Source organism: Nycticebus coucang, chromosome 10, assembly GCF_027406575.1.
Source record: "Nycticebus coucang isolate mNycCou1 chromosome 10, mNycCou1.pri, whole genome shotgun sequence".
NCBI lineage: Eukaryota > Metazoa > Chordata > Mammalia > Primates > Lorisidae > Nycticebus > Nycticebus coucang.
The window spans coordinates 75100230-75117064 of record NC_069789.1 but is presented as its reverse complement, the minus strand read 5'-3'; the positions used below and the strand labels follow the sequence as shown (position 1 = coordinate 75117064).

Sequence of the window (16835 nt, the reverse complement as noted above, 5' to 3'; positions counted from 1 at the left end):
TTTATTTATTTTCATATGGTGAATCTTAGGAGAGGCAGCTGTGCCTTGATCTATTAGATCTTTGCTCTTACAATGAGTTCAATAATTCCCAGTTTCCTTAGTCTCTTTGCCATCTCTTTAAACCTCCCTATTGAGGTTGAATTTACCCAACCCAAATTTTGTACAAATACCAAACAGATTAATTTAACATTTTTCATATCTTGTGAATTGCCAAATAACATGACAATGGGTGCACTGAGTTTAGGCATTTCATTTTCTTATTTTTATGCCTGGAACATGTTGACTTTAGTTAGAAAATGGTTGGCATAAATTACCACAGCCTTTCAATGTATGTCAGTAAATATCAAAGTATGTTATGTTATATTATTTTGCATTAAGTTAGTTCTTGCTTAAAAGTGGTATATTTTAGATGAGATTAGAAATGCTTTTTTTGACTATGAAAGTAATTCTATTTATTTAATGGAAAATAGTTTTCACTGAGGTAATTAGGATCATATTTTTACAATATTAAAAACTTCTTTTTACATGTTAATTTATGTCAACTCTAGAATACAAATGTTTTATTCAAAGAATAATACATTATATATATATCATAATATAAAAATTATTAGGAAGGTAATGGGAAAACATAAAAGAAGAAATAATTAAGCCATAATTCTATTACCATATTTATAAAAGTACTTAGTATTTTTAAAATTTTCTTACTGTTTTTTTCTTTTACCAATATCTTCTAAACATCTAGGTCATTATAATGTTAATAGATTTTTATAAAAATTATCATACTTTTAAAAAATAATACATTACAGCACATTATATTGTAAAGAACATGGGTTCTAGAATGAGAGGGCCTAGATTTAAATCTATGACTTGCTAATTATGTTGATGTTGAAAGATTTCTAATTACATTTTTACTCATTGGTAAAATAAGAAAAGAACATAAACATATTTATTATGATTCAATGAGATTTTTTTTCTGAAGAGTATAGACTATAGGACTCTTTTGTATGTGTATACCACATGTTCATAATGGTACCAAAAATTGGAAGTAACGTCAGTGTTCCTGGATAAATAAATTAGGATATATTCATGTAATGGAAATGTTTCACAATAGCAAAAATGTTTGAATTACTTGTACTTACATAAGCATAGATGATTCTCAAAAATAAAACATTCAACAGAGAAAAGTACTGAGCATTGATCGCATTTGTAACAAAATTTAAAACCTACAGAATGACCCTCTATGTTATTTAGGGAGATAAATAGATAAAAAAATGATAAAAATACATCAGAATGATAATGATCAAATTTAAGGTAGCGATTAGCTTTAAGAGCAGAAAAAGAAATAAAGTTGAGATATTTCAAAGAGAACATTATATAGTGAGATTTTTATTTCTTAAAGTAGCTAGAAGATACCTAACCTATGTTATTAAATAATAGTATAAGGAAACTGGTAAAGTCAAGAATAACTAATCCACTAGCTTAATCTTTTCTTCCCCTTGTTACATAACTTGCAAAATAATCAAATTTAATATTTTTTAAATGTATGGTTACTTCTCTGAAAGTAATTATCTAGAAGTAGAATTACTAGGTCAAAAAGAATGTATATTTTAATTATTTAGTTATTTAGTTATTTATTTTTTGAGGTAAAGTCTCACTTGGTCACCCTCGGTAGAGTGCTCTGCCATCTTAGCTCATGGCAACCTCAAACTTTGGGGTTCAGGTAATCCTCTTCCCTCAGCCTCCCAAGAAGCTCAGACTATAGGCACCTATCACAATGCCTGGCTATTTTTTAGAGACGGAGTCTTGCTCTTGCTCAGGATGGTCTTAAACTCATGAGCTCAGTCAATCCACCTGCCTTGGCCTCCCAAATGCTGGAATTACAGGCGCGAGCCACCACACCTGGCTATTTTAATTATTTTTGATGCTCATTACCTTATTGCTTTCCAAAAGTGTTTGACAAACTTGTATTACCATAATGAATGTCCATGAATAACAGTGTAATTTTACCCCTTTCAGCATTACAAGATAAATATTTTAAATATTTTGGAAGACGTTAGTTAATAACGATTATTTTAATTTGCCAGTAAAATTAAATATTTATTTTTCTACTTTCATTATTAATTACATTTCTTTTGTGAGTTATCTATATTTGTGCTTTGGGAATGAATAATTAAAATATTATTTGTAATGATCAAACTTCACTTTAGAGATCATAACCCAGAGGTTTGGCTATCCTTTCTCTTATCCTAAGGAAGAAATATACTGAACTAACAAAAATATACTGAACTAAATAATTTATTAGTTTAATTCTTAAACTAATTTTCCTCTTAAGGGAAAGACTTACTTAAGAATTGCAAAGAGACAATGTTTTATTGGTTATATTCTTGCCTTCATCATTTTGAATTTATCCACAACCCAATAGAGGTTGCTAGATTTTTTTGTAGTATTTTTAAATTTAAGTAGCTGTTATCTGGGGTTCAGTATTGGGACCTGGATTATTTGTGAGGCAGTACATCACAGTGGTGAAAGTACATCATGTATTTATTGTGTAATCCTATTCTCTCAGTTTTCTGATTTGTAGAGCTACAATATATAATAAAATATTGCATAATAATGTGTAATGTTTACTCCCATAGTTGTTGCAATGATACATACTTAATACCTAGTGTGGTTTCTGGTACAGTGTAGGGTTCTGAGAAATTGCTGCTGCCATTAGTATTAAAGAGGAATTGCATATATAATACAAGGTTCCATAATCTTCTAGTTGTAGCTCATTTGTGGTTATCTCAAGTTCTGCTACCTAGGGGGGCATCCATTAGACAAGGCAATTTATTAAGACTATTTCTGCACATATGTTCCTCAGAACATAGGCTTTTTGTTACGTTAGTGTTACGAGGGTGGAGTGATAGGAACAGGAAGAAATCCTTGGTCAGATAAATTTGAGAGCTACTTTGTCAAACAGATATAAAGAGGCCTCTTTCCTAATGCACTTCCCAAAGTCTCTGTTATAATACACAACTTATCAGGGGCTGTTGGCTTGTTTATCTAAAAGATCACATACTCCTTTTCCTCTGAAAACATACCTTGGAACATGCTGTTTTAAGAAGCCATCATTGCCTACACTCATTTTAGGTCCCTTCTTTGGGAGATGGTTTGAGAGATACACCCAGCATATCAGGGTAGCTGCTGGGGACTTAAGAGAACAGGATGGATATGAAACAACACTTCTGGGATGCTGGCTCATGCCTTTATCTGTTTTACGTCACAGCTCATGCCCAGACCTGCGATTTAGCATGGCTCTGTGTGATCAGGAGAAGATTTTCAGACAACACAGAAAAGAAAACATAAAAGAGAACATGAAGAAACTCTTGGGTCCAAAGAATAGTGAAGGATTGTGTTCTACACGTGATGTGAGTCTGACTTTTTTGAGGATTAGTATAATTTTAAAATAACTTTGCTTAGACACTTTATCTAAACATTTTACCTAACTATGGCAAGATTAAATTTGAGCATTATTCCTTTAGCTTTCTAAGGTAAGTAAATAAAAAATTTTGGAGAAGGGTATCCCAAATACTTGCCTATATTTGGTGATGCTTTTTCAGATGTGGTTTTTAATCTTTATTTTTGTGTTATATTTTAGAGCAGTGGTAGGCTCATAGCAAAACGGAGCAGAAAGTGTTCCCATATAGCTTACCAGTGTTAATCAGAGTTTTCTAGAGAAACAGAACCAAAAGGATATATATGTGTGTGTGTGTGTGTGTGTGTAATATATGGGGAGATTATGGGAATTGGTTCATGTGAGTATGGAGGCAGAGGAGTCCTGTGATATGCCAACTGCAAGCTGGAGAACCAGAAAAGCCAGTGGTACATTTTAAGGCAAAGGCTTAAGAGCCAGAGGACATAATGGTGTAATTCCTAACCCACGACCAAAACATAGGAACCTGCCGCAATTGGAGGGAGCAAGTGTTGGTATAAATCTCAGAGTTCAAAGGTCTGAGAATCAGTAGCAGCAATGTCAAATGGATGTTCCAGCTAGAGAGAGGGAGAGAATTTGCCCTTTTCTCATCAATGTTCTACTTAGGCCCTCAAAGCACTGAATAATGCCCAACCATATTAGGTAAGGTGGACTTTCTTTACTCAGTCTACTGATTCAAATGCTAATCTCTTTGGAAAACACCCCCATAAGCCCTCCCATAAATAATGTTTTACTAGCTATCTAGGTATCTTTTAGCCTAGTCACGTTGACAAATAGAATTAACCACCACAATCTTTTGACTATCAACATCCCAGGCCAGAGTGGTACCTTGGTTACAATAGATGAGCCTACTTAACCCCCTAAGTCCACAGTTTACATTAGTGCTCACCCTTGGCCTTGTACATGTTATGGATTTGGACAAATGTGTAATGACATGTATTCACCACTGTACAATCATAAAGAATAGTTTCGCTGCCCTAAAAATCCTGTGTTCTACCTATTCATCTTTCCTCCCTAATTCCTGGCAACCACTGATTTATTTTACTGTCTCTATAGTTGTGCCTTTTCCAGAAAGTCATAGTTGGAATGTCATAGTATGTACCCTTTTCAGATTGTCCACTTTTACTTAATAATATGCATTAAAGTTCTTTCATACCTTTTGGTGATTTGATAGTTTGTTTTGTATTAGTGCTGAGTAATATTCTACTCTTTGTATGTATGCGAGTCATTACAAAAGTTTTGTGATATATGAAACTCAAGAAAGGTAAAATCCATGCAGATGGTACAAATGAAGCCCTCCTGCAGTGCCAATAAGCTGAGCAAGTTGAAACTTGCACAGGTGAATCCAAGAATGCCATCTCAGATGAGAAACAAGGGACTGTAACATAGTCGGTCTCAAAACTTTCATAGTGACCTATACACGGTAGTTTATGTATTTTTTGATATAATTTTTAAAACAGGTACGCTTATGTACAAATAAGATGTTTCTTTTATGAGTAGAAAAATTTAGTCTCAGACATAAAAGGATGAGTACTAATTAATAAGTTTTAATATAGACAAGAGTTAAACTATGAAAATAGAACAAGCAGAAACACTATACATCTTATTAATGGTAATACAACTATATATGTGCACACTCTCATATAGGTAAATATAATGGGGGAAATAAAAAGAAATACTCTAAATTTTTCATATTTGATAGCAGAGAGTAAAAAAGGTATTACCCTAAATTGACCAACTCTTGAAAAAAAGTCATCCACATTTTGATGTTTTTCTTAAACCTAATTATAAAGTCATATTAGAATAAAAAGATACTATAACCAAACATTGAAAGGTTAGTCCTTCAATTTTATTTTAACTTTTTTTCTCTCTTGAATTCAGTAAAATGTAGCATTGTTTATTATTCAATCACATATTTAATAACCTACTTTGTGTCTATCCATTAGTTTTGTTTTCTTCATCCATCTAATAGCCATCCATCTAACCAACTATCATCAAATCCATGTCCCTCTCTCTCTTTCTGAAATCTACAAAGATAAACTGGTGCAATGATGCTAATTAAATAATAAAATGGTGAAATTTCTTGTTAGTGTCCTATCGAGTAATTTCTTACTTATTGTTTGTGCTTTTCTGTTAATTTAATATTTTAAATGAACGTTATTTATTTTCATATAATAATAGTTGCATTACATGCATAAGTAAACATACATGTGCACACTCTCATATACGTACATGCATCAGAGATTCAAGGTTGTTGCAAATGAAGGACAGAATATAGTTGGAAATGAGACATAAATTCTGAGTATGGGACCTAAATGAGCACCCCGTCTCACACGTGATTGTAGATTTCCATGTGTGTTTTGAGATGGGAATGGGTTACAAAGCCAACCTGCTGATGCTGGAGTGGCTTTGTTAACAGAAGCAGATTTTAAGATGCTGCTTATGGAGAATTTTTGCTAAAAGGAAACTAAGGGGAGAAGTGAAACATCCATTTAAGGTTCCATTTAAAATAAAAAGAGCGGCTTCTCTTCATTCTCACATCTTGCTTGTCACCACAACAGCTCCTTGGTAACAGACAAATTCATCCTTAGAGAACTACTTTATTTTATTTTATTTTTTTTTTGTAGAGACAGAGTCTCACTGTACCGCCCTCGGGTAGAGTGCCGTGGCGTCACACGGCTCACAGCAACCTCCAACTCCTGGGCTCACGCGATTCTCTTGCCTCAGCCTCCCGAGTAGCTGGGACTACAGGCGCCCGCCACAACGCCCGGCTATTTTTCTGTTGCAGTTTGGCCGGGGCTGGGTTTGAACCTGCCACCCTCGGCATATGGGGCCCGCGCCCTACTCACTGAGCCACAGGCGCCGCCCAGAGAGAACTACTTTCTATACATATTACTTAGACATTTTTAATTTTTCTGAAGTTTTTCCTTATTGTGGTCTTTTTTCTTTTTATTTAGATAGTAAACCTTTCAGCAGCAGTTCTACAACCTTCTTCTTCTTTTTAGACAGTCTCACTATCTAAAAAAAGCCCTCAGTAGAGTCCCATGGTGTCACAGCTCACAGCAACCTCAAATTCTTGGGCTTATGGGATTCTCTTGCCCCAAGTAGCTGGAACTACAGGCGCCCGCCACAATGCCCCGCTATTTTCTTGTTGCAGTTGCCAGCCTCGGTGCATGTGGCTGGCACCATAACCACTGTGTTATGGGTGCCAAGCCAAACTTTCTTCTTTTTGTCTCCATCCTTTTTTGGTATTATTACACCCTTGGAACAGAGAAATGATATTTTGAGGTTTTTTTCCTTTCCATCATTTGTCATTTATTGAGACAAGTATGCTAGGGACAGGCAAAGAATAGAGCTGAGATGATCAACACTGAGCAGATCCTTTCTTTAGTGAATGTGAAGACTAGTTTGAGAGAAAGATATTTAAAACCAGTGGTATGTGGAGTCCTTAACAAATGGTGTGAATGGAGGGATGAAAAGTGCTTGTCAGAGGGTGATTCTTCTCACGCTCTGAAGTAGAGGTGATGGAAAGTTCTCTTAGAGTTGATGACTATTGACCAAGCCTTAAGATATGTGCTTGGCTAGAAGAAAAGGGAGGAAATTGATACCTCTGTTCATTCATGGTCACCAACTTCATTTGGGAGAAGCCTCCTTGCGATCTTAGAGTTTCTCTGTCTAGTTTCTTTCCAGTTATTTGCAACATTTATTTTTCTTCACTCCTTACAGCTAACCCATCCCTCTCATCACCTCGTAACTGACAGACTTTCCTGCTACTCAAAAAGAAGTGAAAGGTGTGAGATGACAGATCCTTCCTTTACTGCCATAGGATTGACATGCTGTATAACCAACGAATGCTTTCCTTCACAATGTCCCTCCTAGTTCAATGGAGAAAATATTTTCTTTTCTTCCTAATAAGTCTCCATCAGCTATAACTCAAGGCCCGCTTAGGAACCCCAATAGAGCTGTTACCTAGTTCTTTCCAGGCCACTGTCTTCCTGTGTTGTCAGCCTCTGTCTCTGTATGGATATTTGCCATAAAAATATAAACATGCTCTAAACTCCACTATAAAAAGGGGGGTGGGAAAGAAGGAACAGAATAATCTCTTTAGGTTCTCCATTCCCTTCTCCATTCTGCTGTATTTCTCTCCTTACCTTCCTTTGCCGACACGCTTCTCCAACCTTTGCATGCAAGCTCCTTCTACCTTCTCACTTTGATCAGGCTCCTGCCTTCATTGTTCTCTTGCAGCTGTTTCCCTGCTCACAGTATTAACAAATGCAAAGGATCTTGTTTTCGCCCCATCCTACCTATCCTGGCAACGTAAATGACAAGTCTCCTTACCTTTCGAAACATTACCATTCACTTTCTACCTTCTCTTATTTTCACCATGCCTCTCTGGTTTTCCTTTCCAGATCTACTTCTTCTTGAGCATTCCTTAAATATAGTAATTTCTCAGAACTCAGCCCTAGGCTCTCTTTCTCCTTATTCTATACTCTTCAGAAAAATTTCTTTCCCACTCATGATATCACCCAACACTGGAGTGCTGGGGACTTTCACATGTGTATCTACAGCCTAGAGCCTCTGTTTTGCGTTTAAGACTTGATCATGTTCACATTTACTTGGTATCTTCCCTTGTGTACATCCTGACATCTCAGACTCAGCGTGTCTCTGTCTGAACACACAATCTTGTCTTTTCTTTACAGTTCTGTCTATACCTGTTCTTCCTCTCCCCACTTTCTGTGCACAGTGATTCAGAGTGATTTCTTTCAAGACATGTATCTGATTGTTTCAATCCTAACCTTATACTGCTCTGAGACTCTGAGTCCTACAGCATCCCTCCAGTTTCATTTTTGACAGGTTGTCCCACATTCATACACTGCCTTCCAGTAAGTGCCTCTTGGTTTCATGTCTCTACAGAACTTTTCCCAATTGGAGCTCTTTCGTATATTATTTCTTCTCACTGCAATATACTTGCCTGTCCCCTTCCTCACTCCACTTCACCCCTTCTCCTCTAACTAGCTACCTTCTCATTCTTTAATCAGCACAAACATCGTTGACTCTGAGACTCTCTCACCAACTTCTCCTTCTTGTCCCCAGGTCTACGTTAGGTCTTTCAGTTATATTCTCTTATGGAACATAATATTTTCTCAACATTTACCACAACTGTACTTGAAAAAGTACTGAACAAGTATTTATTTGATGTTTGCTTTCTCCCTTAGAATGTAAGTTTTGTAAGGACTAGGACAATGTCTCTGTAGTATTCATCTCTGTAGTCCAATCATCCAGCATAGCTCGTAGGTGGTAGATCCTTGGGAAGTACAGTAGAACCTTCATAGTTGACCACCTCCCTACATTGACCACCTCCTTAAGTTGACCTAATTTTCATGGACCACATGTGTGCATGAATACAGTAGGCTAGTTCCTTATGTTGACCACCTCCGTATGTGACCAGTTGTTTGTTACAGTTCCTTGGGTGGTCAACGTACAGAGGTTCTACTGCATTTCATTGTATAAGCCAGGACACAGATTCAGGCAGTGATTCTGCATTGCATCCCTGGAATAGCTAGAGAGAAAATAAGGTTCTCAAAACAGAGGACACCAGTAGTAGGTTATTTGGGAGAAGACACGAGTTAAAAAGAGAGTTTCAATGAGATCATAGTTTAGACTATTGAATTAGAAATGTTGATGGGACATATTGGTACATTGTCTAACTGACATTTGTTCTCAAGTTCTTCTTTTCAAAAAGTAAGTTGCTCTGCCACCCCTGGTACACTTCCTTTTGTGGAAATGAGTAGTAAGTCTTCCTGGGAAAACCTTGGCTTAATATTCCTGCAAATGACAGCATACTAATTTTTCTGCAACAGATGGGGAATGAAGTAATTATGCTTTTTCCTCTGGAATATCCTTTTAAAATATTAAATTCATGTGTTTGGAAGTCATTTCTAGAATTACAACTTTTTTTTTGCTGTTTTTGTCCAAATCTTTTTCTCTTGGCAAAAAATAATTTGGACATAAGCAGCACCACACATTCCCACGGCAAAAGTGACGTTTTTCTATTTTTATATTAACCCTTGGGTTTTGGAAGCTCCCACTTCCCTTGTACCCTGCCAACATCATTTCTTTCTGTGCTGTACAGGTCAATTGGCCTCCTTAAAGTACGGAAGCGTGGGCTCTTGTGGCAGTTTGGGCAAAGAGAAAAGTCCCACTCAAATCTCAGTGCAAAGACTATGACTTTCTTCTTCACACTTTTTAACAGACAGCATCTGGTTTAGGGACTTCAATGTTGAATTAAGTTATTGAATGAATTTGGGCACATTGTGTCACCTGTGTTGCTTTGCTTATGAGATAATGTCTCTTATTGGGGTAAGAGGATGAATACTAATGCTGGTAAAGCATCCTGTAAAATGTATACAGGCACGTAGTAGTTTCTCAACAGAGCAATTTATACTATGCATATTCTTGGGTGCTGCTATTTCAAAGCATGACGCTCTGGGGAAATAAATTGTTGAATTTAATGAGGTCTTACTTTTCCTGTCTGGATAACAAACTAGTCAAACAGTCAAGGTTTCTAAAAGCTCAAGAGTGTATTTTCTTATGTACTAAGATTTTTAAAAAAATTATTGATTTTAATTATTTGGATGGAAGTCTTTCTGAAATGTGCACTTCCTTGTTTAGATTGAACTCATTGGGGCATTCTCATGTCGGTTTCCTTTGCAATCAAGTGCCATTTTTTCCATGTTCTGTCTTCACTTGGGGTAATTTCTTCGCACTGACTTTTTCTCTTTCAATTTGTTGCTTAGAATTCAAATCAGATAAAGCAAGTTTGTTGTTAGAATAGTGTCTCTAATTAGTGTCATTTCTCCATGAGTAAAGGACTGTGAGCAAGATATATAAGACTTCATGGACAGGGACTTTTTGACATATTTTGACACTGTTTTATATTTTCTTCTTCTAAAATAGCCTTTGGTCAGATACAATTTCCAGATTATAGTCTCTTATATGAAGTGAAATGTTACTATACACTATCGGTGTCTCCCAAAAACTGACTATCTCAGAGCAAAGTTGGCTGGGGGGCTAAAATCTGGAATTAAATTAGTGGGGAAATGAGAAAAGGAAATACCTTGACTTTCACCAGAGTTTTCAAGAGAAAATGCTTTATAAGAAATATAAGAACTATAATTCAATTTTAACAAGTAGGTATCTTTGGATGAAAATAGAAGTAAAATATGGATCTTAACTAATTTATTCACTGAGCGCTACTCTGTACTTGAGTTTGTCATATGGTGAAAGAGAAAAGAGATCATCAAGTCAAGGTAGGGAGGCAGAGCACAACCATTTCTGAAGGAGGTCATGGAAATCAACCTCGAGTTGACAATAAAAATGATTATTCATTTATTTATGCCGCTTCATTCATCTAGAAGATTCTCTAGATTTCTACCTTCATTCTGACAGTGGCACTTTGTATGGCCAATTCTTATTTCTTTTTAGATAGTAAACACTGAAGGGCAGACAGAGAGGACTCCCGTTAGTGGAGAATAGGAAGATGAACAGAGCAGGTGTGGGCTTCCAAGAGGCAGTTTTCAGGACTCAAGAGGTAAACAGCCAAGGAATATAACAGAGCTAGAAACTGGTGTAGAAAGTAGATATCGAAGAGGTCCAGACTGCCAGTGGGATGGTGCATTGTGAGGGGCTGAAGGCCCTTGACTACTGAGGATTACAGTGCTTTTAGGGCAACAAATTGGGAAGAGGTAGACAAAATTCCACATGCCAGAAGCAATGAAAGAGAAGGCAGGTGCTAGGTTTTCTGTAGGTGTTGAGGCCTCCGTGATGTGGCTAGGCTTTACCTAATCAGTTCAAAGCTTGAAGAGAGCAAAAACTGGCCTTTCTGAGTAGGAGGGAATTAATTTGCCCCCAGGCTTCCTTTGGACTTCATCTGTACCATTGACTCTCCTGGGTCTGGAGTTTGCTGGCCCATATTACACATCTGGGCTTGCCAATCTCCATAGTGCTGTGAGCCAACTTGCTGTTAGAAATCTTTCTGTGCCTACATGTACACACACATACAGATGTGTCACCTTGATTCTGTTTCTTTGGAGAACCCTGACTAATACTGGGAAAGGGGGATAGGGAGACAAATCTCTTTTCATAATTGTAAGATCTTGAGATCTAAGAAAAAGTATAAAATCCTTGAGCACTTCTGAATTTTCTTTTGCAAGGGAGGAAATTAATAACATCTGTAAGCTTAGGTATTCAGGTAATTAAAACACAGTGTTTTTGATAAATGAAAACTCATTTCCTGTAATCATGTGAGAGAAGTATGATAACTATTTATTGGCATCTTTATACCTAAATACTAGTAAAAGTCTAAATATAACCTAAAACCTTCTCACCAACACTTACTTGATTCCTTTAGAATTCGAGCCAGGACTAACAGCTGCCATTTATTACTCCTCAGTTATTTCATTGAACATTATTTCAGAATGACCAAATCTGTTAAGACATCCAAGTGAAGGCTGGGTGGAGTAGCTCATGCCTGTAACCCCAATACTCCGGGAGGCCCACGAGGGTGGATTGCTTGAGCTCAGGAGTTCGAGACCAGCCTGAGCAAGCGTGAGACCCCCGTCTCTACTAAAAACAGGAAAAACTAGCCAGGTGTGGTGGTGTGCCTGTACTTGGGAGGCTGAGACAAGAAGATTTCTTAAGCCCAGGAGTTTGAGGTTGCTGTGAGCTAGCACACCACAGCACTCTACAAGGGTGACAGAGTGAGGCTGTGTCTAAAAAAACAAAAACAAACACGACATCCAAACTGGTCTTCATTTATTACATGAAATTGTGCTGATATGATTTGAAGTGATACATGAATTTCAAATACAGTTTGACTAAGCATCCAGTGAGTTCTTTCACTAAAGGTCATTCCTTTCTCTCTGACACATGGCAAAGAGGAAGGAGCAAGAAGTTTGGTGCCAGTCACACCTCAGGTCAAATCCTGGCTGAACTACTTATTAGCCACCTGCTCATGGGCGAGGTCTTATAGATGTTTACCTCCTCATCTGAAACACAGAAATAAAAAGGACTTTCTTTTGAGAGCTGGGAAGAGTAAATGAAATAAATTATGTGAAAATGTCCTTGAGGGTGTAAGGCACAGTATGACCTTGATATGTCTGATTTCCCTTTCTTTTTTTAATAGTGCATAAGCAATTACAATTTTGTAGTTTTACAATTCATACTCTTGTATGAGTTATGGGATCTGCAATGTTGGTGTTTGGGAAAAGCTTCTAGATCTGTAGTTCAACCCCATACTTTTGTATCTAAGTAAACCAAGCTCACAAAGGATTTGATTTGCCTCAGGGCATGGCATTAGTCGTGGGAAAGCAAAGGATATTTGTTTTCAGAGACAAAGTGGAGCATAGTGAAATAAGAGCTTTGTTTATCAAACTGGTCCAGCTTTGAATCCAAAACGCCACTTTCTCATGTTGTGACACTAGAAAATTATCTTTGTTGTGTCTCAACTACTTTATCTTTAAGGGGGGGATAATAATATGTACCTGACAGAGGTGTGAATATGAGGCCCATGATTCAGGAAAGCAGACTAATTCACACGTAATAAATTAAGGCAGTTATAGTCTGTGCAATTATTTGATCATTTAATTTTTATGTATAAATACCTGGCATTTTGTTTTTTTACCTGACAGCAACCGAAGTATCTGAATTAAGAGTCTTACCTGAAAACCTTTATTAAACAATAATGGGAACAATGGGTTACATAGCATATGAATTCTAATTTAATTAGGAGGCCGTTTCCAGAAACTTCTGAGCAAGATACACACGAAGAAGGATGTCTAGGGAGTTACTTCCTTAGGAAGCAGGAGTGGAGTCTTATGATCATTTTTCTAACTTCTCTTATTAAATCTCCCTCGGAATAACTGCAGGCCAGTTTGCTGTGTGTTGAGATAGTGTAATCTCTTACTAGGATACTCTATTTTTGTACTGAGTTTTTTTTTTTTTTGAGACAGAGTTTCATTATGTCGCCCTCGGTAGAGTGCCGGGGTGTCAGCTCACAGCAACCTCAAACTTTTGGGCTTAAGCGATTCTCTTGCCTCAGCCTCCCAAGTAGCTGGGACCACAGGTGCTCACCACAATGCCTGGCCATTTTCTGGTTGCAGCCGTCATTGTCATTTGGTGGGCCCAGGCTGGATTTGAACCCGCCAGCTCAGGTGTATGTGTCTGGCACCCTAGCCACTTGAGGTATAGGCGCCAAGCCTTCTTTTTTTTTTTTTTTGCAGCTTTTGGCCAGGTGGGGTTTGAACTCCCCACCTGCCTTATATGTGGCCGGTGCCCTACTCCTTGAGCCACAGGTGCCACCCGAGTTTGTTATTTTTAATAATATAGTGCCACAGTCAACAAACCTATAGATCATATGCTCCCAAATAATTTTTGAATTGAACAATTTTCCTTCTCCTACAATGTCCACCTTGAAAATTTTTCCTTTAAAACACTTCATAATCCTATTTTTCCAAACCCTCCAATATACTCCTGCTACAATAAGACTTGTTTCTTGGCCCCCAAATTGCATACCCTTTTCTGTTTATCCCTACCTTGTCCTGAACCTTAGGCCCAGAAATAGCCTAAGAAATAGCAACTAGAAATGTTTGCTATGATTATTATTCTCATGTTGTCTACACACTCAACCTCTTTTCCAGGCATAATGCAAATGCCTCCTCTTTGTTCGAACTTTTTATCTGGCTTCCTTACGACTATTGTTACAACTAATACATGAATTATTTTGTACTCTATTCATTCACTGTATATCCCACTTTGCTTTCCTAGCTTAAGTTTATTTTCCTCTCTCCACAAGCTTTTAAGAACTTTTAGGTTTTGGGCGGCACCTGTGGCTCAGTCGGTAGGGCGCCGGCCCCATATACCGAGGGTGGCGGGTTCAAACCCAGCCCCGGCCAAACTGCAACCAAAAAATAGCCGGGCGTTGTGGCGGGTGCCTGTAGTCCCAGCTGCTCGGGAGGCTGAGGCAAGAGAATCACCTAAGCCCAGGAGTTGGAGGTTGCTGTGAGCTGTGTGAGGCCACGGCACTCTACTGAGGGCCATAGGGTGAGACTCTGTCTCTACAAAAAAAAAAAAAAAAAAGAACTTTTAGGTTTTATTTGATTTATAGTTTTAAAATCTATGTATGAAAGCAGGTATTTATACATAGGCAGGTTCAAAGCCATTTAAATTATTCCACTGCCCTGGTAGGATATGTTTCCAGATGAGGTCTCCAGTTTGCATCTAGTTTGATGCTGAGTGTCTTGATTTGAGGCCTCTTGGTATTAGAGAAGAGCTCTGGATTAAGAATTTAATCCTGAGCGTCCTCCTGCTTGCTGCCCTAACTTTAATAAAACCTGACAGATTTTTCTTTTCACATTTAAGTGTTATATAATCATTTTGGTCCTTCTAGACATAAGATAATCATTCCACTAACATATGAGTATGTATACATCATTTTGGTAAGTGGACACGCAGCGATCAGGTTCTAAATACCTGAAACACATGCATTCATGTCATGTATTCAGCATTTCCAGAAAGGAGTGCACTCAGCCTGGCCTCATGCTTTGGGATTCTAGTTCTGGGTAATGACAGCATCATCTATGTACGAGCATAACTGGAAACCCTAACAGGCTAGCCACACTCCTTCCTCTGTTTTACTCCTAGCATCAGACCAGTAACCAGCTAGAGATTACCAGCTAACAGTTTATATATAAGTAACATCATCGTTCTAGAACTTTTAACCGCAAAAGGAGCAAATACTGCTCTCCTTACAGGATATGCGAGAACCAAATAAATCAAATGGCCCTGAAAGCAAGCCCAAAATGGCAAAGGGTTGAACGAAAATAGAACATTATTGCTATTATTATTATTATTATTAAATAGAATAAGTTGGTCATTGTAATAATATATATTATTATTATTACTATGCTTTCTGATAGACATTGATTCTTGATTTTCTTGAATTTCTTATATGAAACATTATTCATTAAAAAAGTAGACAATACTAAAGTATGAGTGAACTTGCACTTCTTTATGACAAAATGTGGGCTGTCTGAGACATAATTGAGACTAAAGGGAAATACTTGTTATGATTTTTGCTTTGTGTACAATCTCTATGTTGCATCATTCCAGGTGCCAGTGGTGGCCATCCTGGGCTCAGGTGGGGGTTTCCGAGCCATGGTAGGATTCTCCGGTGTGATGAAGGCACTGTACGAATCGGGAATTTTGGATTGTGCTACCTATATTGCCGGTCTTTCTGGCTCCACATGGTTTGTATGCATTTTTAATTTTAATTGTATCATTCTAAATGTTTAGGATTTGTCTAACTTAAAAATGGGAAGAAAAAAGGGGACTTAGAAAATTAAAAATGCACCTCAAATTACTGAAAGATTCTAGTTCGATGGCATAATCTGCTAAAAAAGTTTTTAAAGACAAATACATATTTACAAATAACTTTTGCGATATGTTTACAACTTTTAAGCTACTTCGTAACTTAAAAATGTAGTTAAAACAGAATAAAAAGTAGGCCAATTGAAAATAATTCTAGATAAATATAGCAGAAGTAGAATAACATACTCCACCCATAATTAATTTAATCTGCCTATAATTTGCTGATCTGTAGCCCTTCAGTGAACATGTCTAAGTCTACGTGATTCACTGCATATTCATTTACTTCTTTAGGGCAAATAGAATAAAATGCAACATACTATAGTATACAGAAGAAGGAAAATGACTTTGAAATTCAGGAACTCAATACATTTCAAAGATTTTTATCCGACTGAATGTGAAATTCGTCCTTCAAATGTATTTAAGCTCAGTTAAATTTAGATGGAGAGTGAAAACTTCTGTATGTATAATGCCAGTATCCTGTAGATTTACATTTTCACAAGTATGTTTATAAACCATTTCAAAGATGATGCTATATACTTTTTGGTTTGCCCACATCATTTAAGTACATTGAAAATCAAGTAAAATTCATTGCTTATATGTCTCAATTAATATTATAGGATCACTTTATTACAAAAGAACTATCTCTGAGTTATAGGGCTTTCAGCTAGGACAAGTTCAATCCAGCACAGTACTGTATAACTTATGTCCAGCATTTTCAAGTTTCTGTGTCATCTTTGGAGATGAATATGTCTTTTTCATTTTTCAGTTAAGGAAAATTTGACTCAGCATCCAAGTCAGTTGTCCCACGTCACTGGCAGAACAGATGAATTCTGCTTTTTGATCCCTTGTTTTAAGATTATATTTCTACTAAATCACAGTCTTTTCTTGGACATCTATATATATCATTTATAGTTTTGCATTTAAATGATCTGTA

The 16835-nt window shown here is 37.0% G+C and overlaps 1 protein-coding gene across 3 annotated transcripts in view; it reads left to right on the top strand.

The window, feature by feature from the left end:
- PLA2G4A (phospholipase A2 group IVA) overlaps positions 1–16835 on the top strand; it is a 174345-nt gene that overhangs the window by 93796 nt on the left and 63714 nt on the right. For all 3 annotated transcript variants that reach the window (XM_053607841.1, XM_053607842.1, XM_053607843.1), the window contains 2 exons: positions 3269–3410; positions 15644–15780. In XM_053607841.1, coding sequence (XP_053463816.1) covers positions 3269–3410; positions 15644–15780 — 279 coding nt within the window. The remainder of the gene's footprint in view (positions 1–3268; positions 3411–15643; positions 15781–16835) is intronic.